Genomic DNA, 2,252 nt, shown 5'->3' on the forward strand with positions numbered 1-2,252 from the left:
GTTGAAATATTTCCTAATCTCGAACAAATGGGCTTAGTTGAAATAATCTCGACCAAAAATGGGTGGAAAATCAGAAAAAGAACCATTTTGATTTTTGAGTTACGTGAGAAGACTCGAGTTCAAGTAAAAATATCCCAAATCGAGATACAAATTATCACAATAGAACCGGATTTGATTCAAGGATTTGAAAATTTTTCAAACTCAAAACCAATATCCCAAAATATAGGGTGATTTTATGTTATAACTGGGTAAAACACTATCTAATTTTTTTGAGATGTTCGCGCGAACATCTCTCTAAATGACAAAAAATATCATGCTAAATACAAAAAAAATACAGGCGGGATCCACATGATTTTTTTTCAGCAAGATGTTCGCGCGAATATCTTAATAAAAAACACAAAAGGATTGTATCTCACCCGATGTAGCATAGAATCACCCCAAAATATATCCTCAAACAAGCAATGTTTCGGGTTTTTTCCGCTAAGTGCGGAATGCACAATCAAAATCACCATCACTAAGACCTAGTACTCTAAACTAAAAACCTGAAAGTTCTTTTCCTAGACTCACTAGTATAAAGATGACAATTTCCTCCAAATGTAGTGGAGAATGCGATATTCGACCTGAATGAAGGAAGGTGTAGAGGGCCTTTTTGAAGCCGAGTAGACAAATGGATAATCAGATATGGAGATTTTAGATTGGGGAGGAAGACGAGTGTAGTAATATCCTATCCATACCTAACTCGAACACCCGATTAAATATTAATATATATACACATATATATATATATATATATATATATATATATATATATACATATTTATAAGTTATTTATATTAAAGAAATGTTAATTACAATTTGTTTTTATTGAATGATGGAATTAATATATAAAACTAGGGTTACTTTTTAGGATAATTATATTAAAGTAAATTGTTTTTATAATTTTTTTTGTTATTTCGTATATGATTTTAATTTGCTGTTTTTTTATCTATCTTTTTCTTTCTTGTTCTTTTAAGATTTTATGTAAATAAGCATAATTTTTTTTCCGAAATAATTCAAACTTGGAAAAAAAATGCAATAAAAGGTGGTAATAGTCTAATAAGATATTTACTTATTTAGGTAGGATATGCCCATTCGATTCTTCGACGAGTATGAAAATAAGTATAGAGATGATACAATAAATGAGGACGTGAACGGAATCATAAAATCATATCGAAACCCAACCCATTGTGGTTCTTACTCAATACCCGTCATTCAATATCGAGCATCAAATTTAATTTTATTTTTCAAAAACATATATTTCTAAACTTTATAATTTTGTAAAATCATATTTTTCCCCTATCACAATCACAGAGTAAACGAGGCTGAAAAATGTATTTTCCCAGACAACGTTAACGACTGCACAGGAATTCACATGTTTGAACCAAATCTCTCTCACAAATCTAGAAAATACAATAATTTAACAGCAGATCATCGGAGGAAGATCGGAGGTCGTCCCGTAATTAGCCGGCGCCGCTTTCTTGAAAGCCATGCTCCCGAAGAAGAAGAACCCCACGCTGTGTCCGCCGATAGCCACAAGAAACACGCCGCCGTTGAAAGACATGACGGCCAGCATAACCAGATAAGCCAGCCCGATCCTCAACGCATACATGAGAGACTGCAGCAGCCCCGCCGCCGCGCCACGGCGGGAGGATTCGCGGATGATGCTGCAATGGGACAGCCACTCCACAAAAATGGCGAAGAAAAAGACCACGGCCAGCGCGAGGAAGTACATGCCGGGACGATCGTGGCCCGGCCATCCGTGGAACAGAATCTCGGCGTCTCCGCCCCAGAAGAAGGTCATGTGCATCATCATGTGGCGGTGGCCCATCGTCGTCATCGTGTTGTTGGAGGGCGGAGGAATATTTCCGCCGCCGTTCATCTCCTCCTGTGGTGGGGAGTTTTAGGTGAGATGGAGAAATGGTAGGGGATGGCGTTTGAATTGAATTGAATTGGTTGGGATCATTAAATCGGCGTGGTCGTACAATGCAGCAAATCTTGGGAAGTACTACATATCTTTTGCAACATTTTTAACATGTAATATTTATTTATTGTATTTATAAGTTGGTCTTTCGTGAAACCTTTGGTATCACATATTTTTATTAGTGAGATGGTCAAATACATCATATTTATAATAAAAAGTTATATTTTTGGCATAAAAAGTAAGACATTATTATTGGTGACTCAATTAGGATATTCGTCTCATAAAATTTACT

General features: G+C 35.9%; 1 protein-coding gene across 1 annotated transcript; it reads right to left on the reverse strand.

Annotated features, from left to right (window-relative positions):
- Positions 1–1,213: 1,213 nt before the first annotated feature.
- LOC140884555 (copper transporter 6-like) lies at positions 1,214–2,041 on the reverse strand. The gene has a single exon (XM_073291343.1). It carries the CDS (start codon positions 1,916–1,918, stop codon positions 1,457–1,459), a length of 462 nt encoding a protein of 153 aa, XP_073147444.1. The 5' UTR covers positions 1,919–2,041; the 3' UTR covers positions 1,214–1,456.
- Positions 2,042–2,252: the final 211 nt, after the last annotated feature.

The sequence above is a fragment of the Henckelia pumila genome, chromosome 2 (assembly GCF_033568475.1).
Source record: "Henckelia pumila isolate YLH828 chromosome 2, ASM3356847v2, whole genome shotgun sequence".
Classification (NCBI taxonomy): domain Eukaryota; kingdom Viridiplantae; phylum Streptophyta; class Magnoliopsida; order Lamiales; family Gesneriaceae; genus Henckelia; species Henckelia pumila.